The sequence below is a fragment of the Netta rufina genome (genome assembly GCF_964035555.1).
Source record: "Netta rufina genome assembly, chromosome: 21".
In the NCBI taxonomy this organism is placed as follows: domain Eukaryota; kingdom Metazoa; phylum Chordata; class Aves; order Anseriformes; family Anatidae; genus Netta; species Netta rufina.
This window is the reverse complement of record NC_140145.1, coordinates 8683366-8710976: the sequence shown is the minus strand read 5'-3', so window position 1 is coordinate 8710976 and position 27611 is coordinate 8683366. Positions and strand designations below refer to the sequence as shown.

The window sequence follows — 27611 nt, the reverse complement described above, 5'->3', positions numbered from 1 at the left end:
AAACTAAGCTCACGATGCCCTGGACGAACACCATATGACTCTAATCAGCAAGTGAGCCTGCAAGCTACAATGAACCCCTCGGCATTATTTGTTAAAACTTCATGCAACCTCTGTGGTCCCTGGATGCCAGGCACCAGCTGAGAGCCCAGCCCTGGCAGGACTCTGCTCGATCGCCTTTTGCTGAGCTGTTTGTCCCCAGGGCTGCTCTGACACCGGTGAATTTAGGAAGAGGGCAGGACCAGCAATGGAGCAAGACAGAGTGTGTGATGCAAGGCGACAGGCCTGGCTGCGCATCGCTTGCCCCTTCCTTCTCTGGCACGGGAGAACGCAGAACGCTGAGAAGATGCACACAGGACTTGGAAAACCCAACTCTGTAGCACACATTACCCCCAGGTAAGCTGGACATACCTCGAGCTACACAGGTCTCCATCATCTGCTCCAAAGCAGGAGGGAAAAGCCCAGCACATGAATCAGCTGCAGCTCTTTAACCCTCTTCACCTTGAGATGCAAGAGGAAAGGAGTCCATTGAACACCAGTAGGAAACGACAGGGAGCAGTTAAAGCATGAATCACAAAGAAAAAGCCAGCCTAAAAAATATCTTTCCTTGGCATCATCCCAAGCAACTTCTAAGGTCAGTCTGCACATCATCACTTGTGGCACCTTTTTATCTTGATCTTCCAACCAGCAAAAGGAGGAAATAAAACAAGCCAAGTGAGAAGCGGGATGAGACCAAGCCTAACGGAGCAATCCTGGCACGAATTTAGAATTCAGCATTTTGAAGCAAAGCGTCCTTTGAAAGTTACTGTTCCCATGGCTTACAGTATGAGGTTCACACCACCAAAAACAGCATTAGCAACAGTGTTCGAGCCTAAAACCAAAAGTCAGTGAATTACAGCCTCTGCAAATCCCCAGAGCTGCTGCAAATGGGCACAGCATCCTCCTTCCCTCCCCACCCCAGGCACAGCTCCTGCCCTCTGCTACAGAGCTGCGCATCCCTCCAGCCGAGCAGTGGTGTCTCCTTGGTCGGTGTGCTGATTTCTGGATGTTCTTCCCATCAGAAATCTCGTGCAAGTACAGAAATACTGAAATGCCAGGAAATACGCAAACAGAGGAATTAAGAGTGCAGTACTACAAAGCGTTCTTTAATTGGGGAAAGAGCAAATTTTCAGAGGCAGTTTGCTTGCTTAGGAAGCTCTGAGATTTGGGATGATCTGAACCAACATCACTCTGCCTCCAGCAAGGGTTAAAATACCTTGATAGTTTCCATATGCTCCCTGGTGTTGTTCTAGAAACGTGCTAGTTTTATTTCCTTCTAGCCAATATATATTTCAATTGGATGTCGTTACTCCCATCAGAAAGCTGCCCTCTGCTAAGTATTTTATGGATGCTTGACACATCTGCCAAATTCACAGCATCCAAATGTATTTTTAATGCTACAAATTGGGCTGTGGTCAGGATGCTGAGAATTTAACGCTCCTGGATCGGTCCCCACTCTTGAATACAGTGTGTTAATGCTTCTTTCATTTGCTGCCACACTTACAGCCCAGATCAATGAAAATCTGGACCATGACTAAAAATAAGTTCCCATCCCCGGTTCTCAAAGGAGCCTCAGCTGCAGATTTCAAAGAAACCCTTGCATACTGTGACCAGCCTAACAACAATTTCTGCCACTAAAATCTCACACAAATGAGTCCCTCCAGACTGAGAAAGGGTAGAAGTACACTTTTATTCTCAGTCTGATTTCATTTTAGAGAAAGCTCTTAAGTTTTACAGCAATGGATAAACTGCTGCAGCTAAAGCCAAGAGGGCTCGCCCATTAGAGCACTGTGACAACACACCACAGATACCCAGATAATTCCCCTGAGCACACAAACCTGTGAGACTCATCACCCTTCGTTTTGATTTTAGCAAATTTCCACCCTAGGAGTTCATCAAACGCGATGTAACCACCACAATTGCCTCTAAAAAATGTAGTTTTCTGTCATCAGCTCTAGTCCTAACCTCTATGGCTGCACAGGAGGCTTTAAATCAACAAAGCAGATTATGTCCAATACTGCACCGAGCTTAAAATCGCTCCTCTTGTCCCTTCACTTAACCCTCCAAATCATACTCAGGAATCAAAACCCGTGCTCTGAGTAGCTGCACAAACACAGGCAGCAGATGAGAAGCAGGAGGCGATGTTCAGGTAGTGCTGGTTGAAACCTTGCAGCCCAGCTCCTGAAACTCACTGCTGCGTTAAGCCAGCGCCCTTCTCAGCTGTCAGTTTTATGGCACTGTCCAGCCCTGCACGATAAAAAAAAGGTGGTGGTGTGCTGTAACTGACAGCAGTTTTATTGGTCTTGCTCAGGTGAGTGATTTTACCTGTCACAGCAGCACAAGTTTTACATCCTGCAGCCAAGTTCGGCAGCCCGTCGAGTCGGTGCTTCTCAGACTTTGCAAGGTGAATTCAGGTTTAGCCTTAGGAGGCCAGATCTAGGTGGGGGAATGGACAAGCACATCACAAACCCTACAAACGGGGATTTCGGAATGGAAATGCTGACAGCTCACGTGCCACAGGCATGGAAGCAACTTAACTAGAATAAATAATACCACTCACCAAAAATGGGAGATGATAAAAGGGGGAGGAAGAAAATCCCACAGTAACACAAAATCTCCTGTGTGTTATCAGGATTTCTATTTCCAGGCTGGGCTTCTTGCTTTGCTGGCACCCAAAACCAGGCAACACGGGCTGTGGATCATCCCAGGCTCCCTTTGCAACCTGCTTTTAACACCGTCAGATGAAAAAAACCATCTCTCACCAGCACAAAACGTGCCCTGCTCCCCAGCCTCGGGCGGCAGGACGACACGGTGCGTTCCTTACCTCTTGACCCAGAGGCACAAAGCAAGGTCACAGCTGGACCCGCCTCGAACCGAGCTCTGCAGCAGATGACAGAAGTTCTGCCTGACCTCTTCGGGCAGTTGCAGATGCCAGTTTTAATGGCCAGTAGCCAAAGGAATAATAAACAGCGCTATTTCTTCCTGGCGTGCCATTCACCTGAAACCCTTTTCAATAAATACGTTCTGGGCTAGAAAGAGCTCGCCGTGTCTCCTAGATGGGAAGGACATTGTCCAGCTGTCATAATTCACTAGGGAAGTGACTCTAAATGAATCTCACATTTGATTTATTTTGGCAGCTCAATTTCTGTTTATTATTCTCTGGTTACAAAAGAATATTGGGACTTCAGTCACTGGGCTGAAGCCTTACAGAATCCGTGGCAGGACTTTTTTTTTTTTTAAATCTATAAAATTACACAGCCTCAGACACGGTATTTAACCCTCATCCATTCATCACCTTAAAACAGTGAAATCTAACATTTGCTTGTTTGTATTTCAGAATACTGAACCGTTCAATAAAAAACAAACACAGTACAGCTCAGCCCTGGGGGGAGAGAAGGAATAGGCCAGAGTTGGTGCCTACAACATCAGGGGTGGTGACACAGAAAAGCCCCCAAGTATTTTTCAGACATAGACTTAATTAGTTATTGAGCTCTCAAGGTGATTTTGTCTGCTCTCAATGCTCACACAAACGATCCCAGCAGAGCCCAGGCCCCTCATCGAGGCACAGCAGCACCGGCCACAAGCCAAACCTGCAGCCAAGGAAGCAGCGTGCACTTGGACGCCTGGAAGAGAGCACTTTATTTAAATAAACGCAGAAATGAAACCAAAGTACCTACGGCAGCAGACCAGAAAGCACTGGCTACCTCAGCTTCGAGCCGAACACCACCTGTAGCCCAAAGAGCCACCTCCACACAAACAGGTGGAGGTCGGAAGGGAAGCTGCAGCGAGGGCGCTGTTTGATCAGCGTGTTTATGCAGACACTGCACAAAATCAGCTCTGCCTGCCAGGCTGCTGCTGCCTGTAAGGCAGCACTCGGAGCAGGGAAGGACAAGCTCTGACTCCAGAGACACCACCCGCCGGCTGCCCTGCAGCTGAGGACGTGCCAGCTAAACGGGCACCCGGCAGCCAGGCTGACACCACCAGCAGGGGAGGGCCACGCTCCCTGCTGCTCTTCTCTGCCACTTGCAGCATCTGCACATCACTTTTTTCTGCTCACCGTCCATCTTCGTTTCTTTTCCTCCCATCTTCATCTCTTCTCCTCCCTGTATCGGCTCTGCAACACGTTTCCCGATCACTATGAAAAACAACGACCCCATTTCACTTAATTCCAGCCACGACCTTGTAAAACCCAATAACCTGTGGGCATTTTTCCCTGCCAGACGCATCCTTCCCCTCCTTCCACAGCCTTAACGACCGCCAGACGCTGCAGCACGCGGGCAGGGAAGGCTGCCTGGGACTCACCGCAGCTGCAGAGCTGAGCCGTGTTTATTTTTACATGCGATGAGAAAGGACAGCAATGGTTACCCAGCCCGGGCTGGCTAATTAAGCTGTCTACTGCTGCGCCGGGTTCAGGCTGGGCAACAAGAATATATTTGCGTTCTTTAACCACAGCAGCTGCCACCCCTTTTTTGCACGGCTGTAGTGAGGAAAAAAACACCACGTTACTGTTCTCATGGAGCAAAGCAAAGAAGCAGGAGCCAAAGAAAGCAATCCCAGTTATCACCTCCTATCTTCAGCCATGAGAAACACGCATGGCTCTTCCCAGCCCAAAGCACATCCCTTTCCTCTTCCAGTTAGCGCTTAACTCTGGTCTAGCACTGACTGAGGCAGGACCCTGCCGCACCAGGACACACTGAGTGCTGGGAGGCATTTGGATGTGGCCCTCATTAATATATTTTAACTTTTGGTTAGCCCTGCAGAGGTCAGGCAGTTGGACTACATCTTCAAAGGCTCCATCCAACTGAATTATTCTGTTCTGGAAGCAAAGCTTTTGTTCAGAGCAGCCCGTACCCACTGAAATTCAGTTATTTACTTTGTGCGCGCACAGGGCAGGAAGGGAAAGATGGGCCACAGACAAAGAGGTTTTGTTTGTTTTAAGGAGTCAAACTATGAAGCCACAAAACCACCGGGGATCTTGGAAAGCCCCTTGAGGTCTCAGTTCCTCTCAAAGCAGGCTTCACACAAAGCTGCCTCACCTTTATTGACACAGGCCCCTGCACCCTGCTTGCACAGGCACTGTTAAGGGTTAAACCGGGCTGAAAACGCAGAGGCTGCCTCGTACAAGGACAAGAGCAGGATAGGTGAAGCAGCTTCAGCCAAACAAGCAGTAAAGGCATGTCAGCTGCTGTCAAAAAAATTACAGCCAGCCCATGTAGAAGGTTCAGCAATAAACACAACTAAAGAGAGTGACAAATAGAAACGCACTGAGCGCGTTACACATCCAGTGGAAAAATCTATGGGAACTTTTTATACGACACCCTGGGGCAAAGAGGAAATTATACCACAACTGGACTGGAGCTCCTAGCAAGGTCAGCCCAGCCTCCAGTCCAGCAACAGATCTGAGAAAAACCTTACAAGAAAAAAAAGAAAAAGGATCGGACAGTGCTGGCTCCCCAGAAAGTGCAGGCACAGCTCGAGCCACGTATCGTTACGCCAGAACTACGGCGGCTCCTGCATTCCCAGCCTCTCCCAAGGCAGCAGAAATAGCCCAAGTCTGGGACTCCCAAGAAAAATTTTGTTACGCCCTGCAGAGGAATGTTCCACCCACGGCTGTTGTTTCCTCCCATAAAAGGCTCATTAGGGAGATAATTTCTGAAGTTCACGGCATTGTCTGCAGGCTCTACTGAAATATCGCACCAGGAAGGGGAAGCCAAATGAGCCAGACTATTTTAAGGCTCTTGCATTTGGAGGAAATTCTAGGGCAAAATTTCAAAAAGGCAGATGCTTTGAACTGGGAAACATCACGCTCGGTGGAGAGGAGAGAGCATTCTTGCCTTTAGAGCCACTTCAGTAACTCTTTGGGGGCCACATCTCTTTGATTACTTTATTTCTAGATTTAGAACCTGCTTTTTCAGAGACCTAAGTACGACTCGCTACGAACGTGTGTGTGAGATCAAGACTACTTAGGCAACTGCTTAAAAGTTAATGACTGATGACAAAAAAACCTACTCCTGCATCCTTCACACACCTATGGTTCCCCTCGAAGGCCTGCTCACTCATCTCAGCACGCAGCTGGAGCACAGACGTCGTCCCCAGCGTTGCAACCACCGCGCTACCAGCCAGAAGTCTCAATCACAGGCAGCATCACTGGCTGGATCTGCAATTAACACGCTGAACTCGCTAACCCTGAGGTCTCCTTTTCTTCAAGGAGCACGCAGAGCACATTTCCATAGCCACATACAAATTATTCACCACGGTGCCTGACGGGGATTTCAACTGCTCCAGCTGGGAGAACAGCTCGCAGCGCTATTCAGGCACCTCAGCAGCACTGCCTGCACTTACCAGCAGAACCCTGCCCTGTCTCAAAAACGAGGCTGGGCTCCCCCCTCCTGGACAGCCACGAAGGTGCAGCTCTCAGCAGGGCTGAGTAAAGGACTGCTCCTCAGCACGAGGGGAAGGCTGTTTGCCAGCAGCTTTGAAAAATGACCCTGTACCCAAAGAGAAACCAAGTTGTTACAGGCTACGCAGCCTCGGTTTATCTTCTAGGAACCTGCTGGGTATCAACGGTTTCCAAACATGCTATAAAAATAAAGATAAGTCAGTAACAGCTCCCTGGCCTCTGTGATTTGGGCGGCACTTGAAGCAACAGCCTACACGAGCTTCCCAATCCCCCGTTTGGCAGCTAAAGCTGCCAGGAGATGGAAGAGCCAAGGCTGAGCTCCCTGAATCAGCTTCTCCACCCACGGCGCGTGCTCTGCGAGGACAGCAGGGACAGCAACTGCTGGTGTGCACAGCTCCGGCTGCACCCACAACGGGGGGACACAGCTACTGTGGAAAACAGAGACAAGGGACTCAGCAGGGAACCCTCTCCTGGCTTGCTTTGGCTCGCACAGGAACTTTTCTGTTGTTCTACCACTGGAGCTGAGGTTTGTTTCCTTGGGAAGGAAGTCAGGGATTGAGAGGATGTTTATAAAAAGCGTGCTACTTACTCTCCAGACAAAAGCAGCTCCTTTAGCTCTGATATCATGAGGTCAGGCAACCCTGGCAGATCCTGGTTAGTCTGCACCACATGGGGTTAGGAGAGAACACGACTGAAGAGGTATTTGCAAAACACCTTCCAGATCCAAGCTTACAGGAAATGTACAGTAAATGTACCCTAAAATGCCACTGAAATCCAAGCAGCTGTAACAGAGCCCACAGGTGCTTTTATTCACAGCACACACTTTCAAGGAAAGGAAGGATTGCACCGTCCTTGGGTTTTGGTGTGCCCATGGATAGAAATATGTCAAAAGCCAGGGATGGGTTTTTCAAAAGCTAGGTTGTTGCAAGTAGTGCATCCTATGGGCCAAGGGCATCTCACGGCAACAAGCCACTATAAATGGGAAGATTTATTCAGCTTCTTGCTGGGGCTGCCTCTAAGCTTTATTTCCAGCCTATTGCAAAAGCTGGTTGCCACCCGCTTCTTTATTAATTGAGGGTGTGGTAAATATCATAAAATGCAATAATGATCTGCACCCTGGGCCTCCTGAGGAGACACTCACAGGATGGTGACACCGTCCATCTACATGTACGCTGCAACCCAATTTCACAGGAAATATCAGAATTATGAAGATTACCATTTCCTACAAATTGAGCGAGATCTGTGGAAGAGAACACCTAATGTTACTGTAAGACCTTGCAAACTACAAACTACCACCAGAAAAGATAAAAAGGAGGAAAAAAAAAAAAAAAAAAAGCTTCAGACAGCTCTGACCTCCTTCCTAGCAGAGCACTGATTTGTCTTAAGGGCACCTTGCTTTCAGCTGCATTGAGACTTCTTCTTACCGTGTACTGTAAAACAAAACCCTTGCTCTGAGTGGGAGAAGACAGGCCTCTTGCTCTATAAAAATTTAACATCCTGCTCAACAGACACACCACAAACACATTCACATTTGAAGTTTTCTTTAAAAAAAAAAAAAAAAAGAACTTGGACAGAAATTTAATTGGTTCTTTTACAACCAGGCTAAATGAAGGGCTGCACGAATGATTTGCCTCTCGAGACTTCAGAGCAGGACACTGTCCAATCTGCCTCAACACGCTTTGGGGACTTCAAAGGGATTAAAGAGTAAAAAGCAGAGATATAAGGCAAAGCTCTAAACAACACTCACTGCACCTCCATAGCACAGGGAGGCTTTGTTACCCTGCAAGCACCGCTGACTGTGGCACTGCCTCTTTTGTCTCTCCCCCCACCCCGTGCATCCTTTGGACCTGTGAGTCCTGAGGCACTCTGGGCAAGTTGTGCCCAGAGCTCTACTTGATTTTATTTTTGTAAAGCCTTCTCTGAACGTGTAGCCTTTTGAGCCCATTTGAGGTGACAACTGTAGCAGTTTCCCTGCTGCCACCAACCATCCCCACACTCCTCCACGTACTGCACTCATTTCCACTCCCCTCCTCGATCTCTGCAGTTGCTGCCCACTTGATTTCTTGCCTCATCCCCGCAGTGACTGCGGGCAGCACCACTCCAAGGTGGGCTACATCCCAGGAGTGTCCCCAGGTTAACAGCACTACTTGGGAAGCCACACAAACACCGAACTGGTTCTGCTAGGAGAGGTAAGCAGCTCACATCTGCCTGAGAACAATACAAAGGTGCAGGTAAGGTAAATAATTCACTCGATGCCAGACTCTGTGGCAGAGGTAGGATTAGAAATGAAAAGTTTTTCACCTCAAGCCCCGATCTCTGGGTGTTCTCTGATGAAGTAACCTCTCTAAAGCCCTTGGAGCACAAGGCTGCACACACAGCCTGTTGGAAGCCAGCCAGTGATGTATGTTTTCATCTCGGTCTTTTTCTGTTCTCCACGCAGAGTTCTTTTCACCACTTCCTGCAGGGGCTTCGCGTCCAGTTTGCCCAGAACTTATTCTTTCAACACAACAGACTTAATAAAGGGGGAAAAAGTGAGAGTGGGGGCAGTGCTCCCACAAGAAAAGAGCAGATATGCGCCAACTGCTACTGCAGCAAGAAGTGGAATTGCTGGAAAAGCCTTGCTAGGGAGGGAACGATTATCCCAACGCAGCAACCCCTTCCTCAACCTGATATTAAAGAGATGAATCAATAGACACAGGAGGTACAGCTGCACCAAATGATACCTCACTGCCAGATAACACGGGGACCAAGCTCAGTGTTCACAAACACCGCAGCCATGGCCGTGCTGTTCAATACTGCACTCTGAGCAAACACATCTGTCAAGAAAGAGACAAATGGAAAACCTGGTGGCCAAATAATACATACAGGATGAACTGGCAGGCAGTCATCAAGCTTAGTCACTAGCTACTCGGGGTACTTCAGCAAACAGCCTAGTTAGGAGGCTAAATAGCCTCTTATTGATTCTTACTCAATGGCAAATGTGTTTGTACCTGTTTAATCCTGTTAGTTTATAATTAGCTTTAGAGAGGCATGACTGCAAGCCTCCTGGTTTTGCTTTTGATTTTTATAATTGATTTCTCATTCACTTCCCTTTGCAGGGTGATCAGAAGGCAGGACAGAACAGCTGTTCAGAAAGCAGCTCGGGAAGTCATTAGTGTAAAAGAGAGCAGAAACACCTCCCTAACAATGGGAGCAGGTTTCTACCTGCCAGAGCCAAGCCTCAATTTAGAATCACAAGATGAGAACCTCTGGCTTTGCTTGAGATGAGATACACATACCTGCCTGCCATCCTGTCCCACGTTCGTCTGTCCCCTCACTACAGTTCGAATGTTGTCATCCAACCTCCTGCAGAAAAGGATTTATAATGTCAAATCCATTCTCTATATGCCTGAGCAAAATAACTTCTGGGAACCTTGAGAGCTACAAAATTGATTTAAAATCCAAGAGCTGGTGCTGAACCAATGCTGAACTCATACTTCTTTCTCCCTCTCTCTGTGGGGCAATATCTTACACAATATAAAGCTCCTGTTGCAAAAACAAAAAATTTACATAATCTAATTGGGGCTCCTTGTATTTCTCTTCCCTTAAGCAATATCACACGTTTTCCCTTGTCGGTTTTCATTTCCACTTTTCATATATTAAAGTGCTGTCTCAATCTTTTCAGGCTGCCAGTGCCAGACTGTGCAGAAACATAAGTTTCCTCCTGCAGAGTTTTTATTTTACATTTACAGTACAAATAACGACAAAAACATAAAATGCTAGTTTTTACAATTGCTACTTTGACCTCATAAAAATTCTCAGCAAGCAAATATTCTGGGTAGTTTGTTCTCTCAGCCTTCAAACTGTACTAAAGTTTGGTATTCATTGATTTCTAGTTCATTGCAACCCATCATAAAATAACCTGAAAGGCAGATATTACACAATAGGGGCAGGATTTAAAAAAACCCTCTAATTAGCGATACATTTTTGACTCTTTCCAACTCTATTAGGCTTCAGGTTGATCCTGTCCTGTCTTTTAAGCAAATCAAAAGCTCTAATTAGCCACAGCACAGGCTGTACTTCTGAAGCCTTGGTAACAACCAGACTACCGCCCATCTGAGATGCGATGAAACGGAGAAACACTTACCTTATTTTCAGTCTGATTTTGTTCACAACTTCATCGATGTTTGCCAAAGACTACAACATGAAAAACACAAAGGAAAGTTAACAGGTTTTCCCTTTTATACTTTGCTATGCACCAGCTGTGGCAATTAGCACTTTCTTGTGCATCTTACTTTACAAGAAGCAGAGTGTGACTTTGTTTTACAGGTGGAGAAACAGACACAGGGCAACTCAGCAACTTTTCAGGTCACATAACAGCAGCAAAAGAGAGGGCACAGCCCTGCACGTCCCCCTCAGCCCCAGGCACGCAGGGTGTCCCCTGCAATTTTCAGCACTGCCAGGAGCCTGCAGTCAGCAGGAACGGCCCTGAAATGCCGTGGTGACAGTGACCTCCAGCGGGCAGTGCAGAGCTCTCACCTTCCCTGGCCAGGACCCTCCCGCAGAGCTCAGGCACCCAGCACATGGCTGGAGGAGGCCTGGCTGCTGCTGGAGCTGTAGCAGGGGCTTTGAGGGGGAAAAATAGGTTTCCACCAGCAAAAAGGAGAAAGGACAAGCCAGCACCCACCAGCAAACTGAAGAGAGAAACCTGAAGGCCAAAAAGCCAACCCTGCAGAGGGGCTTAAACACGGTAGAACCTGCAATGGAGCTGCCTCCCAACCCAGTCTTCAGCTGCAGAAACACCTTTTCACAATAGCGTACTCCAAAACTGCCCCGGGGCTGATTTGGGGAAGACCAAGTATGGATAATGATCCCACAGCAACCTCCTTCTCTACATCTCAAAAGAAACAATGGGTTATAAACAGGGATGACTCCTCAGTGATATTTCACACTCAACACCTGTCTTATGCGGTTACAACCCTTGAGGATTCACTAATGATTAACACACAGCAGTTATGAGGTGTGCTGCTACACAAACCTCTGTGTCTAAAGCTAATTTACGTCCACAGATCAAAGAACTCTGACTCCAGCCAGCACTTTGGGTACAAAGAAGCTGCGTAACGAGCGGACCTCATTAGATGAGGATTTAGGAAGTGATTGTTCTCACAGCATTACTACCAATGCTATTGTGTGGAAGAAAAGGCTTCACAGGCTTAAACACGCCTTCAGTCGTTTACTACCAGGTTACTCCTTGCACAGAGGATTTACTGTGAGCACTACTTACTTGCTCAGTGGGAAAGAGAGTGTTGATGTACTCCACAGCGTTGAAATCTGCTCTGTCCAGGGGATCTTGGCTGGGGAACACCTGAGGAGAGGGAGGGAAAAATACAATGAACAACACATCAACTTTAATTTCTGTAACTTTACACAGTATCTGCTACTTTTTAATCACTTCAGCACCCACTTCAGGTTGTGTTCAACGGCAACATTCTAACAAGCCTGCACAAAGTCCTCAGGAATATCTCTAGAGATCTCTGACCTACCAAAATTCCAGGGGCTATCAGCCTGGATAAACACAGATACCACACGTGCGTGCTTCCACATACAGCACGAGCACAACCAGCCCTGTGCAAGGGATTCCCAAGATGCACAGGCCATTAATTACGCATCCCAAACCATTCTGAGCTTTGCAGTTGTGTGGAAGTGATGACCCCTGCTGAGGCCTTGCCCTTATCTTCACTTGGGCTTTGCGAGGCCCCGTGGTGAGAGGCAGAGGATTTGTTTTTCATAGTCACGTAATATGAAACATGATGAATTAAGAAGTGGTTGTACAAATTCTCTGGAGATTGGGGTTTGCCACTCACACATAAAAGAAAGGGAAAGAAATAGAATCAGCTGGATGATTCTTCCTACCCCAGGAAAAGGAAGAGAGCGGCAGTGGTGCAGACAGATCTGCCTTCAGAAGTAGCTCAAATGATGCAAGTACAGCTGGCAGCCTTTGTGCTTTTGTCCCCACAGACTAAAACACACTACATTCCCTTCTCTGGTACCATGCTTATTCCATATTCACACAGCCACCAGCTCTGCTCTCTGTGGTCAAAACCACGCCAAGCAAGCACAGCAGCTGCCCCCATCACTGCAGCACCACCTCCACACATCACCCTGCACACAAAGCCCTCGCAAAGCCCTGTTTTAACCAGGCACACGCACTATCCACCTTTCTCAGAGTAACAGCAGTGGTTGTGTCAGACTTTAAACAAGAGAAACTCCGCCTAGGAACAGGCCTCGTCAGCAGCTTTCACCTAGAGGCCTTCACAGGCACCTGCCCAGCTCCACCACCAGCTGCTGGAGCCAGAAGAGCTACGTGCATGGCATGAGGTGAGTAAGTGCCCTGCCAGGAGCCGTCACACACACACTGCTGCCAAGAAGAGGGCAGCACCACCGTGCCACCTGCCCCACAGCAGCATCACAGACGCTTCTTGCCCTGCCACAAGCCCACGCAGCCCGGGAAGCCCCTTCTGGGGGCACGGCACAGCCCAGGGAACCGCCGGGGGGCCTGAGGGGGCCTGGGGGAGGCCTAAGGGAGGGCCTGAGGGCCTAGGGGGCTCCCAGAAACCCGGGAGGGGCGCCAGGAGCCGCCTCTAAAACGCGCCGGGCGCTGCTCCAGGGCGCCCCCCGGCCCCCTCAGCCCGGTGCCGTCCCCACCTGCTCGATCGCGGCCTGCACGGCGGGCGCCAGCTCCAGCGCCGCCTCCAGCCCGGCCGCCAGCTCGGGCTCGTCCTCCTCCATAGCGACCAGCCGCTTCCGGGCCGCGCGGCATGCCGGGAACCAGGAGGACCGAGTCGAGAGGGGGGGCGTGGCTTAACATAGAGGGCGTGGCTTAACCTAGAGGGCGGGGCTTAACTGAGAGATCGGGACTTAACGGAGGGGGCGTGGCCTAGAGGGGCGGGGCTTGTGTGGGCGGGGCTCCGCGGCGGGCCCCGGCGGTGGCGGGAGGTGGTGGCGGGAGGTGGCGGCGGCGGCGGCGGCGCGGGCCCCATGTGGCGCACGCTCGGCCTCGCCTCCGCCTTCTTCCCGGGGCTCTTCGCCCTCTGCACCCGGGCGCTGCGCTGGGCGGCCCCGGCATGGAGCAGCCGAGACCGCGTCCTGCTCAGCGGCAGGTAGAGAGGGGGCCGGGAGGGGGGTGGTGGTGGCGATGGTGGCGGGGGGTGCCCCGGGTCGGTGTCTGAGCCGCCCCCCCCCCCCCCGCCGCCGTTTTTGCAGGGTGGTGTCCACGGTCCAAGCTACGATGGCGACGGTGTCGGGGCTCACGGTGGTGCTTAGCTGCGGGGATGTGGTGCGAGACAGGTAACGGGAGAGGGGGTGCCGGGGGTGGGGGGGTGCCGGGGGTGGGGGGGTCCCCGTTATTGCGGGTCCGCAGCCAGCCGGGGGTGGCTGGAGAGGGGCAGCCCCGCAGGTCCTGGAGAAGAAATCCCGGGAGTGCGGCTGGTGGTGCTCGGGGAGCAGCCCTGGATCGTCCGGGGCTCACGGCAGCCGCCCCGTGAGGAGCCCTGAGCAGAGCCACTCGGGGTAAGAGGCTGGAAGGCAGAGCTGAGAGCGGCACGGAAAGAGGAGGCGCGGAGAACGCAGCCGTGGCGGGGCGGTGGGTGAGCATCGTGCCAGATTTGGGCTCTTCAGGGTGTGAATCAGCGCTAAGGGTGGTGGTGAGAGCACCCGCACAGAGCCCGGCTGCCCGCTGCGTGAGCATCCTCGTGCCCGCAGAGCATCGAGGGTCGTTCAGGGCGGTGAGCAGCCTCGGGTCACCGCAGTGCCTCGGGCACACGGGTACAAAAATCTCCTCTCGCTGCAGCAGGATCCCAGGGAGCTGGACCTCAACCCTCCAAAACCCGCCCTGTGGTCAGGGGAACAATCCCAGCCCCGTGGCTCTGCGGCCAGAGACCCAGATTTCCCTTGTATCTGGGGTAACTGCAGCACAGCGCTCAGCGGGGAAGGGCTGGGAGAACGACAGCAAGACAGAGAGCCAGGAAGCAGCACAAGGGCTGCAATAAAAGCTGCCAATTTATTTACACAGGCAGACGAGCATTGTACTGCTGGCACCCTAATTGCCCTCCAAAGCCCTGGGCGAGTTGTACCAACAAGGGCCCGTCCGCCCCCCTCCCCGGGATAGCCACGCGTTTTGGATTTCTTCCTGGCCGCAGTAGGAACGCACACAAGGGAATTTTTCTTGAGGCAGCAGGAGAGCAAGAGCCGGTTTATTCGGGCCCCGAGCTATGTTTCTGGGAGCAGCAGTGCTTTCCCTGCCCCTGCAGCTCCGCTCGGTGCTTTTCGAGGAGCCCGGTCCCCGCGCCGAGCAGGGGTTACTGCAGCCGGGTTGTGCAACCGGGATTCCGACATACTTTGGGAACAGGCATCTGCGTGCAATTATTTCCCAACAGACAAACGTCTCTCAGGGATTTATTGCCTATATTAAACATCTCGCGCTTCACTCTCCCAACTCCGGGCCAGGCACCTCCAGTTAACTCTGAGGTCTCCGGCTGCGTTCAGACACTGACCCAGGCTGGGCAGCCGACAGGAGGGGCATGCAGAAGGGATCCAGGCTCGGTGTTTTATTCCCACCAGGCGTTGGCTCCGGCTGTCCCGGGGGGCACTGTGTGCTGCGGGGCTGGCAGACGAGCCCGTGATGTGGGGAGGTGCCGTGCAGCTGCCCTGTGCAGCTCTCCAGCCCTGGCTCACACCTGCCTGCCGTGCTATCGCCCTGTGTTTGTGCTCAGCCCTGCGGCGCCTGGCACGGCGAGCCACCAACGGGGCAGTGCCGAGGAAGCGTCCTTGGGGAAGGGGGTTCTGGGCCCCCAAATACTGCGGGGAACGGTCACGGTTCTGCAGAGCAGACCCTAGGGGTGCTGGGAGCCCCTGGGTTCCTCGGGAGCTGGGGCTCTCTGTCACTCGTGGCTGTGGCTTTCCTGCCTGCTGCAGGGCTGATTGCACGGCCCTAGCAGAAACCTCAAGGCACTGCCTGGATAAACACCTTGCTTTTAGAGCACTGCTGCCTTCAGGAATCACCCGTCACTCCCCCTTCGCTCCAAGTAGCACGGGTGCAGGAACACAACCGCCTTACACACTGGCAGATGGGCCCCGGGGTGCTGTCAGGCCGTGCTCTGCCTTGACGCCCCCTCGCTGCAGTGGCAGGCGTGGGTCTCCCCCCACACACCACACCTCCGTGTGCTGCTCCCTCCCCAGGCACTGGCTGGCCGTGGAGTACATCTGGGTCCTCGTCCCCTACATGACCTACGACATCTACGTCATGTACCTCTGCCACTGGCACAAGAGCCAGGAGAAGGGGGTGGCGGAGAAGAAGCACTCGCTGGCCAGCGTGCGCAGCTTCCTGCTGCAGGAGCGGCTCATGGTGACCCACCACCTCTTCATCCTCATCGTGCTCACCCCCGTGGCCCAGGTAAGGGCCGGGCACGGCTGCCGTGCACGCAGTCCCGTGGGGGTGTCCCTGGGTGTCACCGCGGATGGTTGCATCACCGCGGGTCCTTCCCTTGCCCAACGAGCCTCGTTCCCTGTGTCACCATCTGCAACTCCTTCCCTCCTGTCCCCAGATGTCCCTGCCCTGGAGCACGGCCGGGTGTCACCGCGTCCTGCCCCTTGCTCCCAGACAGGGCAGCGTCCTCCTCACGCCCTGAAAGCTCCCCACGGAGGAGGGTCCCCACCTGCCCCAGAAGGGACCTGCTCACTTGCTCGGTGCTTTTCTCCCAGCTCAGACCGACCTGCAGAGGGTCTCCGCTCACAGTTACTTGGCTGGCATCACACGCAGCACAGCCAAGGCTGTGTCTGGCAAAGCGTCGCTGCCTGGCTGGAGCCCTGAGCCCGGGGAGATGCTCGGTGTTAAATCCAACCCACCTCTCCTGAAACCAGCCGGGCCTTGAGCGCAGCCCCTCACCACTGTCTTTATTCGCAGCACTTCAGGGGAGAGCTGGGGGATTTCTTCGTGGGCTGCATCTTCACGGCAGAGCTGAGCACTCCTTTTGTATCGCTGGGCAAAATCCTCATGCAGGTACGTGAGGGGGGGGACGGGGCTGATCGCTGCCGTTCTGCTCAGCCTCAGGGCCGGGCTCAGCGGGTGGATGGGCTCCTGCTGCCCACTGCTCGGCCCCTGTTCCCCTCCGCAGCACTGGGGTGCAGGGGGCTGCATTTGGAGCTCTCCCTGCTCCCCTACACCCAGCTCCTGGCCTGTAGGGCCGTGGGGCAGAACCAGCTCCGGCCGCTGCTGCATCTCCATGCTCCGAGCACGGCCGTCACCTGCGCTCGCCTTCTTCCTTCCCCAGCTCAAGATGCAGCACACGCTCCTGCACAAGGTGAACGGGATCCTCATCCTGGTGACTTTCTTCCTCTGCCGCATTCTCCTCTTCCCCTTCATGTACGCGGCCTACGCCAGGCAGGCGGGGATCCCCCTCTACCTGGTGCCTTTCCGCATCCCCCTGCACTGCAACATCGCCAACGCCTCCCTCCTCGCCCCGCAGCTCTACTGGTTCGGCCTCATCTGCCGCAAGGCCGCCCGCCTCTACGGCCGCTCGCCCGCCGACAAGAGCAGCTGACGGCCGGCAGAGGCAGCCGAGCGCGGGGGCTGCAGAAGGGTTGTGCCCCCCCCGGCTCTTCTGCCTCCACGACGAGCGCTGCAGGGCCTGGAGCGGGGGCAGAGCAGCGGAAGCATCCGTACCGCGAGGCTGCTCGGGTGTGAGGCAGCTTTACCGTCTCTGCCGCCGTGCCAGGCAGCGCCGGCCGCAGCTGGGGGGACTTTCTGGGGGAAATTTCCTCCCACGTTGTTCCTGCGCCTGGCGTCCTCCAGCCCAAAGTTACAAATCCTCCCGATTTTGGGACTGATTCCAGCACAGAGCGAGGCGCGGCGCGAAGGGCCCTGCGGAGCAGCAGCGTAGGCGATGCTGGAGCACGCCCAGCCCCACGCAGCGGCGCAGGGGCTGTGGGGAGCCGTGTGCTGTCCCTGCCACTGCTCAGAGCCACTCCTCCAGCTCCGGTTTACAGCCTCCAGCAGGGAGCAGAGCCGTGGTTCTGCACAGCCCGTTCCCAATCATCACCAACGTTGCCCTTAAGCTACGGCTGCACCCAGCCTCCCACACGCACCTCCCTGATGCGGGGCTCCGAGTCACTTCGGGCTCTCCGCTTGCCCCTCGGGGGCTTCTCACTACAGCTGCTGCTGGCAGGGCTGGAGGGGGAAGTTGACACCAGGATCCTAAAACGGTTGCTCCTCGCCCCTGCTCACCTCCAGCTGACACCAGCAGCAGCAGCCTGAGCTCAGGGTGTAGGGTCCATCCCTCCTGCCCCATCCTAGGGTTCCCTCTGCTGCAGGGCAGCTGAGAGACCGGTGGCCGCTCTGTGCCTTTCATTCTGTCTGAAAGCTAAAAAGGAGGGCTGGAAAGGGCCGAACTGGGAGACCATTTCTTGGGGTATCAGGTCTCATCCCAGCCGTGGCTGCACAGGCTGGGAGGAAGGCAAGGGGGCCTTTTCCAGCACGCAGTCGGTTATTGCAGAAACACTACTGTTACGTTACCTATCGAGGCGTTATAATCCGCTTGCTACCCACTACAACTACTTGTATCTCGCTGGTTTTATTACAAATACCGTGCCTTACGTAAAGACAAAAAGGCCAATAAGGCATCTCAGTTTGCACTAACACTGCCCTGTTTACTACTGCACCACCACTGCCCTGTTCACTATTGCACCTGTCGGAAGAGACCAATAAATAAAGACTTCTTTCCTCAGTTGTGCCACCGGCTGCCTCTCCCCACGTGCCATTCGTTGCTGGGCAGGGAGGCACCAAGGCAGCAGGGTACCCACACCCGCCCCGGGACATCCCACACCCAGTGCCAAAGGTACCTGCGGGTCCCGCAGAGCGCTCGCCTGACTCGCTTTCCCCCCTCCGGCAGCGTACAGCAAACACAACAACCTGCCTGCCACGAGGAGAAGGGCTGGCGGCAGGGGAGCCGCAGGGAAATGATTTCCCTGATGCTGCAAGGTCGGAGGCAGGACTGGCAGCAGTTGTGTTCGCAGCTATTCACACTGGGGAAAAAAAAAAAGCTGCTCTCAGCCATCTTTGCATGGCCCCTTCGCTGCTTGGGTTAGGAGAGAACACAGCAGGGGGGAAATAGGTTCAAAAGAGAAAAATAGACGAGGTTTATTACAGATCTTACAGCTTTCCACATAGCAGGTCCCCTGCGGCAGGGCCGACGCTCAACCCTGTTGCCCTCAGCTCCTCGTGGCACCCCTGAGCGAAGGGGCTGCCTAGGCTCCCAGCTTGCTGAGCTTCTGCAGGAGGGTGCCGCGCAGCTCCTGGTCGCCGACGTTGTCCGTGATGGACTCCAAGAAGTGCCTCTCGTTGGCTCTCCGCAGCACGCTGCTGGGGGACTTGTCGGCGGAGCTGAACGCCTCGTACTGCGAGAGGATCTCCAAGGCCACCACCACCAGCGGCTCGCCGCACCCGCTGTCCGGCGGCAGCATGGCAGCGACGTGCAGGAGGTGGCAGAACATCTGGATGCAGACAAAGGACACCTCCTCCGCCGGGCTCCTGGCCTCAGGGGGCTGCGAGGGCGACCCCGCGGGGCTCTTGATGGAGCTCAGCAGGTCCGTGAGGCTGCCGCAGTACAGCTGCACCACGTGGAGCCAGGCCTCTGCCGGCAGCCAGGAGGAACAGCTGGAGCTGCAGAGGAGCTGGAAGCCCCGCAGGAAGAGCACGGAGAGCTGGAGGGAGCGGGCAAATGGCCGGAGGTTGAGCAGGGGCATGTACTGCACGTACTCCAGCGTGTAGGGCACGTGCAACACTTGCCTCTCCAGCAGGTTTGTGACCACGTGCACGAGCCTCTTCCATTCGCTGTGGCTGCACCAAGGGAGGACCTGTACGAGGGCCACCAGGAAGCCTTTGCTGAAGAGATTCACTTCTTCAGGGTTGTCCACGTTGACCACGAGGAGCGTCAGCATCGTCTCCCTGAGCGCTGTGGACACGCAGCAACACTCCATCCACGCCAGGAGCCCGCTGCCCGGCCCATAGGCCGGCAAAGACTGGGATGTCCACTCGTCTTCGGGGAGCTTGCAGATCTCAAACAGCGTGGCTGGGACCTCATTCTTAAAGTGGTCTCCGAAAAACTTCTTCAGACGGAGGCCGACGGTCCAGTCCAGTGACGCCACCTTCCTGTGAAGCCACGCCAGCGACTGGACCCACACCTCTGGGGAGGGAGCAGCTTCTGGTCTTACAACCTCACAGAGCTGGCCTAGGGTGCTCAGCACCAGATCTTTGGTCTCCAGTGAAGGGAAGGGCTGGTCCCTGGGCTGATGCCAGTACTTTGTGTAGCCATCTAGGAGCTTGCAGAGGCTGAGGAGAAGCGGGAACGGGTGGCAGGACTTGATCCAGTCCTCTTCTGGATAGGACGGTATCCCCAAAACTTTACTGAGGATCTGCAGGCTCAGCTCGGTTTGAGCGCAGTCTGATTTCAAATAGGGAAGGACAAAGGCTTTGGTCACCTCTGCAGGTGACACAAGTGGAGCAGCTGAGCTTGGCTGCATGAGAAAGGCCAGAAACTCGAGGAACTGCTCCTTCTCCCTTGCAGCAGAAAGCTTCTCCCATACTGCCTCCTTCAGGCACCGCACCACCAGGCTGCGTGGCCTGCCTGGATCGTCGTGTGTCTCCAGGAAGCTGAGCGCTGGGAGGGAGCAGAGGATTTGCGCAAGGAACTGGTGTGATCCTAGGTTGACAACGGCAAGACTACAAACCTGCTTCAGGGTGGCCTCAGGGTACAGCAGCGTGAGCCTGGCCACAGAAGCCACAGCCCTGGTAAGGCCTTCGTCAGACACACTCTTTGTGATCTGGTTGAACGTCACATTGAGATCCTCCTGGAACCCCTCCACAACCACCTGCAAGTTCAGGGACAGACCTGCCCCCCCCCAAGATGCCAGGACGCCCGAGATCACTTGGTTTTTGTCAGGCAGTGAAAGCTCGCTGTAACATTCCACGATGGCTTTGGTTACTTGCATTTGCATCTCCCGGGCCTCTCTGTCTCGGCAGGACTTGGCAAAGTTCACCAGAGTCTGCAGCAATTTCAGAACTAGCTCTGGCTTCTGGAAGAGCTCCTTGTTTTTCACAAGGCAGTCAACCCAGCCCTTTGAAAAGATCCAGGCCTCTTCAGAAGCAAAAACGGAGCACATCTCCACGTGCCGGTGCAGCTTTTGCTCGATGATTGTCATGGCAACTGAAGACACAAGGCTGGTGTCTGAATCCTTGCTCTTCTGGCTGGTGCTGGTCTCCTTGAGAAAGTCCTCGATGGTCTGTGGCAGCTCGATCACTTTGCACATCTCATCCTTACTCAGGCCTCCGTTCTCAGAGAAGCAAACCAGGTTCTTCCTAAAGGCAGTAAGAGCATCGAGGAGCCGGTAGCTCTCGTAGCAGGGATCCTCCGAGCTGCTCAGGATGCCCTGCAGCTCCTCTCCCCAGGCATGCAGCAAGCTGCAGAGAAAGTCCAAACCCACAAAGAGTTCCTCACGCGAGAGCTTGGCCAGGGACGAGAAGCTCATGCTTCTCTCAGCCTCTTTTACCTGTTCATCCAGCGCCCTGTGGTGGCACTGGCTTTCAGCGTCGCTGCTCCAGAGGCTGACCACCGAGCTGACCTTCTCCAGGTACTCCGTGACAGGGAGGGGGCTGCCCTCTGCTGCCAGCTCGGTGAACGCCGACAGCAGCTCCACCAGGTTGGCCAAGGCGCAGCACTTCACGCGGGGCTGGGCAATGCTCCTGTAGGTTTCCTTTAGCCCCTCTACCAGGACCATGAGCAGGCTGGCGGCAGCGGGAGAGCCACTCAGAGAGCCAGGGTCACCCTTGAACCTCTTCGGGGGCTGAAGACCATCGTCCGGAGAGGACTCACCCCCATGCTGATGCACGAGGGCACTGAACGTAGAGACTGTTCTGTCTTCCTGCCCCTCCTCGTGTCTCATCATCTCCCACCAGACGTCCAGGAAGAACCTGATGTCCGACGGGGACGTCTCGCTCGCGACGTACTGCACCAAGCGCTGCAGCTCGTCGCGGCACACGGCGTGGGGCAGCGCCAGCAGCAGCTGCACAAAATGCCGGGGCTCGCCGAGGGCCTTGACCAGCTCGAACAGGACGGTGTGGTTCACGTCGGGGATCATCCTGCCCACCGAGAAAAACGCATCTTCCCTCCACTCCTGGTCCAGCGAGGCGGCGGGGGGGGCAGGCAGCAGCACCTTGGCCCAGACGACGGCCACGGCTTCCTTCTTCCAGAGGCTGCCCTGCGGCGGGGAGGGGCAGCGGGCGCCGATCTCCTTCAGGGCGTCGGTGATGGGGGGTCCCACCAGAGCCCACTCGCCTTTGCGCAGCTCGCTCAGCGCCCGCGGCTGGACCAGCCTGGAGGCCAGCAGGAAGGCGCCGTGCAGGATGGCCATCTCCTCGCACACGCCCCAGGGCCCTGCGGAGACACGCGGCGCAAGGTTAACCGAGCCCCTCCCGGGACCCCCGGGACCCCGAGCTCCCCCCCGGGATCCCCCCGTGTCCCCCTCTCCCACCTGGCTCCATGGCGGCGGCGGTGCGGGCAGCCAAAGCAGGCGCCCCCCCCCCGACGGCTGCCGGCCCGCAGCGGCTCCTGGCGGCGGGGAGGAGGCGCTGCTCGCCCCCCCCTCCAAAGGGATTTTGGGTTGCTTTTAAGGCGTCGAGGCCGAATTTAAGGGAAAGCTGCCCTAAAAGGGCGCGGCGGGGGGCTGGAAGGACAGGAGGCGCAACCTCGTCACGAATCACTTTTTATTCATGTAAAGGCCGACTGCACAGTTCAGGCTCAGCCTGATCAGGCTGTGGTTCAGCCAACTGCATCAAAAACATACCAAAAATCACATCGAGGGCTTTTCTCCCCCCTTTAAACTCATTTGCTACAGGCACTGTGTCTCAGTGATTGCTAATGCTGTTGATTTTGCCTGCTTTTTCCATGAAACTGAAGGCTTTCTCCAAGAAAAGTTAAAAGCTAGGCAGCACGCCCGAAATGCACTGTGTGGGTAATCCCCCCCTGCACCCCCAATTCTTGTTCCACTATGGAAAGCCGATTTCATTCTGATGAAATAACCCTTGGACTGTTATTTCCGAGGGTAATTCCACATCAAAGCTAATTACAAAACCATTATATACTTATTTTGAGCTGCCTGCTGGCGCCCCGGCAGAACACACTTGATGGTTACATGCCTGGAACCCGAGATGCTCCACATGCTGACATACGCAGAAGCCCAGAGCAACCTTGTGCAGCACAATCCCAGTGAGATCCACCACAGGCTTCTCGAGCGACCACCTCACCTTGAAAGCTGGGGAACAGCTTGGCATGGAGCTGCCGTTTGTTTCAGACCAGCAGAGCTGCATGCTTCAACAAGATAATGGCTGTGCTCTCAGGGAGGCGTTCGCTCTGATGGCCAAAGTGCTTGAATGGTCCACGAGCAGCCCCTCCCCTCACCTGGCACCTCACCACCAAAGCAGGGTCTTTGCAATGGCTGCCTGAAAGTCCCTGCCCTAAACCACAAATCGGGACAGCTAAAGCTCATTAATTACAGAAGTGGATATTCTAATTAACCTAGCAAGCTCTTTTTCAAGTATAATCACACTAGAAATACATAAGGTTCTCCCGATGGCTCCTGTTTGGAAGCCACATGCCCAACCTATTCCTTAATTTTCACCCACGTATGAAGGAGCACATGACATTTGCTTGAAAGGAGAGAGCAACAACAAGAGATACAAGCCTAAAACAAACAAAAAAAATGATGGGACATCACTGCACCCTCCCACTGGAAGGGGCAATGCAACACGTCACAGATGATCGGCGTTTTGCTCAGACAAAAACCAAGGCACGAATGACCAGCCAGTCCTGCCTCTTTCTCCAGCTAAGCAGACGCCTTCTTCTTCTTTTGCGCAGCAAACCACGAGTCACTCTTGTCTGCTTCCATGGCCTGCACAAAGAAAAGCACAAACATGTTCAGAACTGCAGCTGAGTCAGCCAAACGCCTGGCTGCCCACACTCAGCCCTACAAAACCGGATTGATTGTGAGAAACTCTAATCCAGGGGAAAGCCATTCTGATGGGGAAGCTATTTTGTGCATATACTAGCAATGAAAACGGGCACCGAAAACCAACGGCCTCTGCTGCTGCAAAAACAGATGATTTGGTAATACAGCAATAAAACAGGAAGAGTTTCGACACCTTCACACAGAGCTCATGCTCTACACCAGAGCCCTTCAGCAGAGCGTTCATCTGCACTGATGTTAGTGCCACAATTCACATTTTCCGTAATAACGTGCAGACGAGTGCTGCTGGCGAGTCCAACAGGACACACCACCACCAGCTGCCTTGACAGCAAGGCTGGAGAACTCTAGCTGCATTGCTGAAGTGAACTTTAAAAATTGTTTTGTTTTCCTTAGCAGGACAGCAGCCCGAGCTAAAGCACTATATCACTTGCTTCTCATAAAACTCCAGGTGGAACTAAAAGGAGCCTCCATGGAAAGAAGGTTAGATTCTACAGGTGTCTATAATCAGGATGAAAATAAATGTCTGTCTATTACTTACATCATTTAACAGTTTGTCACCATTAGGATCCACCTTGGACAGATCTCTAAATGCCTCGTCTCCCACAAAACAGATTTCATGGCCATCCTAAACCAAATTTGACAGTAGATAAGTTAGAAGATTGGGACAGCGAAATTTGAATTGAGTTTATTATTATTTCCAGTACTACTCACAGGATCAGCCAAAATAATCACTTGCACTGTAGCTTTGCCGGGTGTGTCCAAGCTAACCAGAGGTGTTAAAATTTTCTGATTCTCCTTTTTCATCAGTGCTTCAATGTTTGGCAACTTAAACAGAAAGCAAACAACATCAACCCCACTCAGATGAAGCTCACATGAGGTCAGGTTGTTCTCATCTACAGTTTCCTGTTATATGCAACTTAATTGCATTCCCACCACCAGAAACATAAACCTAGTATCTGTTTTGTGCACACCTGAGATACTTTGCTAATACTAGAACTGTATCTCCCACTAGCTGGCTGGGTGACACTAAGGGTAAGGGAAGCACAATTACTACCTCTTCCTTTGCACAGGAAAAGGCAATCCGCCCAAACGCTGTCCCGTGATCCACTGCTCCTCCAACGGTCTTCAGCTCCAGCTTACACTGAAAGAAAACAAGAAAGCCTAACTTGCACGGATCTCCAGCTTTTCACTGTGGCAGATAATTTCATCATTGCCCATACAAGTATTTTCCCAATTTCTCATTTTCCAGTGAGTCAGAATTACTCAGAGCAAACCCTAGCTTTCAGCTACAAAATGCAGTTATGAGCCCCAATGCTTTAATTTCAGTGCAAAGAGTTAAGTTCACAGTTGCTTTTATCTAGTTTTTTTCCTTTAAGACTTTTTTTGCACAGAAGAGATTCCTATGACACACGACTCTTAAATAATTGGAAAATTTTCCAGGACTAACCTGGTTATCTGCATAGCCTAGCAAGGCCCTTTGTTTTTCTTCATCCTTCTCATATATTTTCATCCCAAGCAAATCAGACCAGTAGCTAATGGACTTATGCAGATCGGAGACGCCCAAGGTTACCTTCAGCACAGGATCTATGAGATAGCAATAACTGAGGCTTAGTTACAAACACATTGCAGCTGTAAACTTGCGGTTTTACATTCTTGAGAAGAAAAGTAACAGAGAAATAATACAAATACATCCTTGTTTCATAAAATGCCAGAGACAAATGCACAGCCAATTCTAATACCCCACTCACAGATCTCTTTAGAACACAAAGAAGAGCGAGTGTGTACATCTCACCTTGCTTTAGTTGTTCCTTGTCTTCCAAGTAGAACTTGTAACCACCAGGCGCTTCAGTTTCAAAAACACCAGCTGTGACTTCCTTGAGGGGCCACCCCATCTCCTTCGCATTGCTCACAGCCTGGCTGGACACAAGGGTTATGCCCTGCCAAGCACAGAACAGACATGCACAATTCCCTGGAGCAACAATGGCCAAGAAGCCACCACTTGCCCAGCCGCACTAACACTGTGCCTCCCCGTCACGTGCATCTGTGGGGAGAACTCTCTCTGTATCACTTTCATTCTCCAGGCACCGTTGGCCACAATGGTTGCTCCAACCTGTGCTTGTGGTCAAGGAGATCTGATCATCGCAGACAGGGTGCATGGTGCAGAAGTCCTACCTTTCAGTAGCCTGCCTCTACAAATGACCAGGAACAAAATGGATTACTTTCTACTGCACAATCTCCTGAGAAGCAGATATCTCACTCCTAGAAAACTAACTTATTCTAAGCTTGCACCTCCCATAGATGTGGAATGCATTACTCTGCCCCTCTTTCACAACAAAGGGAAACGTAAAGGAAAAGGAATTTAAAAGTCTGAGTCAATGCATTATACAGAAAAAAAAAAAGCAAGTTCATAACTGTTCTATCAGATTGGGCAGGTATTTGTTCTTCACTGCCTGTTTCTTAACAGCTTTCAAACTGGGGAAAGAATATTAGCTCAGGGGAAACAGTAAGCAAATACACTACAAATTTTTGTAGAAGAAATAGGATCTTTTCTGGCTATAAGCTAGTAAAAAAAATAAAATAATAATAATAATAAAAATACAAATAACAAATAGAAGTGTGTTTTTCTACAGCAAGATCCTCCTTAGTGAATAATTTCAGGTTGGATCTGCCAGCAAACATCAGCTGTCCTACGCACAGCAACTACAAATTGGGAAGTGCTCAAGGAAGCCTTTCCTGGACCCTAAGGGAACACAAAGCTGCTCTACTTTTTGCTCTTCCAGCTTGGAGACAGCTACAAAAGCAAGAATAAAAAGTGTCAAACTGTATTTAAAAAAAAAAAAAAAAAAAAAAAGACATCATTACAAGCTATATACAGAAGAGACTCCTAAACAAAAAGCTTATCAAAAGGACAGAGATTTTGCTAACTTTAGCACTTACCAAGAAGTCATTGCCAAGGCGATATTCTCCAATACCGTAGTTGTAAGTCAATTCTGCAACAAAGTGATTGTCTTCTGGCCCGTAGCCCACCATTGTTTTGCTCCATTTTCCATCATAAGGGCTAGAACATCCACATTTATTTTTAGTGAATACGAGAAATAAATACCAAGAGTTGCAATCATTGATGTTTCGACAAAGAACTGCATTTCTAGAACAAAGGGCACAGCCAACCTGGTGCCCCCCTCATTAAGGGAGCAGGAGGTGATGTTTTGCCGAGTTCATGGGGCAGCTCGTGGCGACCCCGCAGCACGCAGCGGGCACCTTCCCACCCTCGGGAGTTGTGCTCTTAGGCTGTTGCTCCTGATCGGGCGACAGAGCCAGGTCTACCCGCTAACACCTCACACACTGCTCGTGCCTCAGCTGGCATGACGGGAGCACAGAGCAGGACGAGAAAGCAGTGACAGGCTGCGACAGCGCTGTCAGCCACGGGAAGGGGGCTGATGGAAACCCTGGGGGCTGCCAGGGAGGATTTTTCACTCAAGCCTTGTGTCTATGAAGCAGTAAATAATAGGGTATAATTCTGAGGGGAAGTTGAGGGATCATTTTATGCTGAAGGGACGTAATATGGCAATATTTGTGTTCCAATGTGAACTCCACACCTACCCACAAAGCAGTACTGCCCATCCCAAGGGAATAACTTTATAAAACCCCCCAAACTCACACAAAAAAAAGCACTGACACATGCCCAGCCACGACAGACAGCGGGTTTACGAGAAAGAAGCGCTCAGCGCGGGGGGCGCGCGGCACTCACCCGTTGCAGCTCGCCTTGCAGCCCTCCTCGAACTCCTCGTGCCTCAGAACCTGGCGGGGAGGAAACCAAAACAAGTGAAGGCGGGAAGGAGAAAACAGGGCTGCGAGGAGACAAACGGAGGAGAAAACGAGGAGAAAACGAGGAGAAACCGGGGCTGAGCCCGGGGTGCCGCGGTCCCGTCCTCCCCTCAGGGGCCGCTCCCCTCAGGGCCCTTCCCGCCCGCATTGCCCCGCGCTCACGCTCATGCCCAGCAGCTGGCGGTAGAAGCGCGCTGTGCGCGGGCGGTCGCCCACTTTGAAGACGAAGTGCAGAGCCCGCCGCATCCCCATGGCCCCGCTGCCGCCTCCTCCTGACTCCCCCCGATGCCGTCAGCAG

The 27611-nt window shown here is 52.9% G+C and overlaps 4 protein-coding genes across 5 annotated transcripts in view; 1 reads left to right on the top strand and 3 right to left on the bottom strand.

The window, feature by feature from the left end:
- The window catches only part of VPS53 (VPS53 subunit of GARP complex), a 61222-nt gene extending 47989 nt beyond the window's left edge, over positions 1–13233 (bottom strand). The window contains exons 1-4 of the mRNA XM_084299836.1: positions 13121–13233; positions 11700–11780; positions 10563–10612; positions 9715–9781 (exon numbers count right to left, since the gene is read on the bottom strand). Of these exons, the coding sequence (XP_084155962.1) occupies positions 9715–9781; positions 10563–10612; positions 11700–11780; positions 13121–13204 (282 nt within the window). The 5' untranslated portion in view covers positions 13205–13233. The remainder of the gene's footprint in view (positions 1–9714; positions 9782–10562; positions 10613–11699; positions 11781–13120) is intronic.
- A 191-nt stretch (positions 13234–13424) lies between these two features.
- TLCD3A (TLC domain containing 3A) lies at positions 13425–18159 on the top strand. Of its 2 annotated transcripts, XM_084299452.1 has the most exons (5): positions 13425–13575; positions 13679–13762; positions 15653–15866; positions 16377–16472; positions 16744–17155. In XM_084299452.1, the coding sequence occupies exons 1-5, from the start codon at positions 13454–13456 to the stop codon at positions 17011–17013; spliced, it is 786 nt and encodes a 261-aa protein (XP_084155578.1). In that variant the 5' UTR covers positions 13425–13453; the 3' UTR covers positions 17014–17155. The 2 variants fall into 2 exon arrangements, with proteins under 2 accessions (XP_084155578.1, XP_084155577.1); XM_084299451.1 differs by having other exon boundaries at positions 16377–18159.
- A 453-nt stretch (positions 18160–18612) lies between these two features.
- GEMIN4 (gem nuclear organelle associated protein 4) lies at positions 18613–22031 on the bottom strand. Its single transcript, XM_084299447.1, has 2 exons — positions 21998–22031; positions 18613–21900 (listed from the first exon to the last, which is right to left on the bottom strand). The coding sequence occupies exons 1-2, from the start codon at positions 22005–22007 to the stop codon at positions 18716–18718; spliced, it is 3195 nt and encodes a 1064-aa protein (XP_084155573.1). The 5' UTR covers positions 22008–22031; the 3' UTR covers positions 18613–18715.
- Positions 22032–22212: 181 nt separating this feature from the next.
- On the bottom strand, positions 22213–27599 carry GLOD4 (glyoxalase domain containing 4). Its single transcript, XM_084299448.1, has 9 exons — positions 27476–27599; positions 27237–27286; positions 26426–26546; positions 25281–25425; positions 24936–25072; positions 24543–24629; positions 24200–24313; positions 24027–24113; positions 22213–23413 (listed from the first exon to the last, which is right to left on the bottom strand). The coding sequence occupies exons 1-9, from the start codon at positions 27563–27565 to the stop codon at positions 23348–23350; spliced, it is 897 nt and encodes a 298-aa protein (XP_084155574.1). The 5' UTR covers positions 27566–27599; the 3' UTR covers positions 22213–23347.
- Positions 27600–27611: the final 12 nt, after the last annotated feature.